Genomic DNA, 1,721 nt, shown 5'->3' on the forward strand with positions numbered 1-1,721 from the left:
AATATTCATCAACAGTAGAGGAATAAATAAATCATGGTATAGTGATACAGTGAAATACCCTAAGGCGGCATTATTCAATAGAAACATGATGTGAGCCACATATGTAATCTTAAACTTTCTGGCAGTCACTTAAGAAATAAAAGTAAAAACAAACAGGTGAAACAAAGATTAATATGTTTTATGTAACCCATATATCTAAAATATTATCATTGCAACATGTAATCATTATGTATGTTATTAACAATATATTCTATTCTTTTTTATACTAAGACCTCAAAATATCCAAAGTATTATCATTTCAATATGTAATTAGTCTAAAATTATTATTTAGAGAGTTTACATTACTTTTTCCATACTCTTTTGAAGTCTAAATTCAGTTGCTAAATTTTCATCACAAATACTTAATCTATATTTAGATTTCATAAAATGTGCAGTTTAAAAAGTAGGATCCTATACCCACGTTGTTGCAAACATGCTTAAACGTTTTCTAATAACTGCATTGAGTATCAGCTTTCAAATTTAAAAATAATTAAAATTACTGACATTAAAGATTCAGTTCCCCAGTCACACTTCACCACACTCAAGTCCTCAGGAAACACATGTAGCTAGTGGTGAGCTATGGGACCCGCTAGACAGGCACTGAAAGGAGCCACCCTCAGCTACAATGCAACATCATCATAAATTCACAAACAGAATGTCGAGTGAAAGAGGCAAGATAGAGAGTCACATGTGCAATATGATTCTGTTTACATAAAATTCAAGAAAAGGCAAACCAAAGTATGTTGCTTATGGCTGACATATAACATGTATATATAGCTGACAGCTGTTATATAGCTGACATGTAGGTAACACTACATTTTAAAAGCAAGGAAATGATGATAAGTCAGGGGAGTGGTTACCTGTAGGGGTTAGAGAGAGGGTTGTGATCAGAAAGGGCCCACCAGGGCTTCTGGATGCTTGCAGTGCTCTTTCCTGACATGATGCTATTACATGGTATCTGCTTTAGAATTGCTAAACTGAACATGTACATTATGTGCATTTTATGCACATTATAGTTCTCAAAAAAAATTTTTAATGGGGGAAAAACCTAATGGCTTCACTTGTGGCCCTGACATAGGTCCATGTGGAGCTTTCATAATACTATTTAGGGAAAGAGATGAGGAAATGGCAGTTCTGCTGATCTTTGTGTGCTACCCAGAGTTGGGTTCTAACAGGGACTCTGTGATCTAGAGAAGAGTAGGCATTAAATATAAATTTGGAGGGAAGAGCGAGTAGGGGTGTGTGCATGTAGGTGTGTGTGTGTGTGTGTGTGTGTGTGTGTGTGGTGGAGAGAGATGCACACAAAATGGAGAACGTGAAAAAAGGTTTGAAAACAGAGCAGACATTGCCATCTTGAAATTAAATCAGAATTAGGACATTCAGGTGGCACCATGACCCAGGTTTCCTCCTCAGATAGGAGTTAGTCCTGTGTAGCAAACAGTTGTTGTTAGTTTGCATTTTGATCCAGAAATAACCTTTTCATTTTCCAGAATTCTCAGTGAAAATCATTTGACCGAATTACGTAAAGATTCATTTGAAGGCCTGCTCTCCTTCTGGTATTTGTAAGTTAGTTCATCATATTTATTTATGAGCTTTTAGTGATATTATCTACAAAATGAATAAGAGATTTAAATTAGACAATCTCTAAAATTTCTTCCAGCAATAAAATTCTGCAGTTCTCT

General features: G+C 35.2%; 1 protein-coding gene across 1 annotated transcript in view; it reads left to right on the forward strand.

Annotated features, from left to right (window-relative positions):
- The window catches only part of LOC105822650 (leucine-rich repeat-containing protein 37B-like), a gene marked incomplete at its 5' end in the record, with an annotated part of 25,334 nt that overhangs the window by 15,977 nt on the left and 7,636 nt on the right, over positions 1 to 1,721 (forward strand). Inside the window, one exon of the mRNA XM_012659662.1 lies at positions 1,530 to 1,601. Within this exon, the coding sequence (XP_012515116.1) occupies positions 1,530 to 1,601 (72 nt within the window). The remainder of the gene's footprint in view (positions 1 to 1,529; positions 1,602 to 1,721) is intronic.

The sequence above is a fragment of the Propithecus coquereli genome, unplaced genomic scaffold, assembly GCF_000956105.1.
Source record: "Propithecus coquereli isolate 6110/MARCELLA unplaced genomic scaffold, Pcoq_1.0 Scaffold119, whole genome shotgun sequence".
Lineage (NCBI taxonomy): Eukaryota > Metazoa > Chordata > Mammalia > Primates > Indriidae > Propithecus > Propithecus coquereli.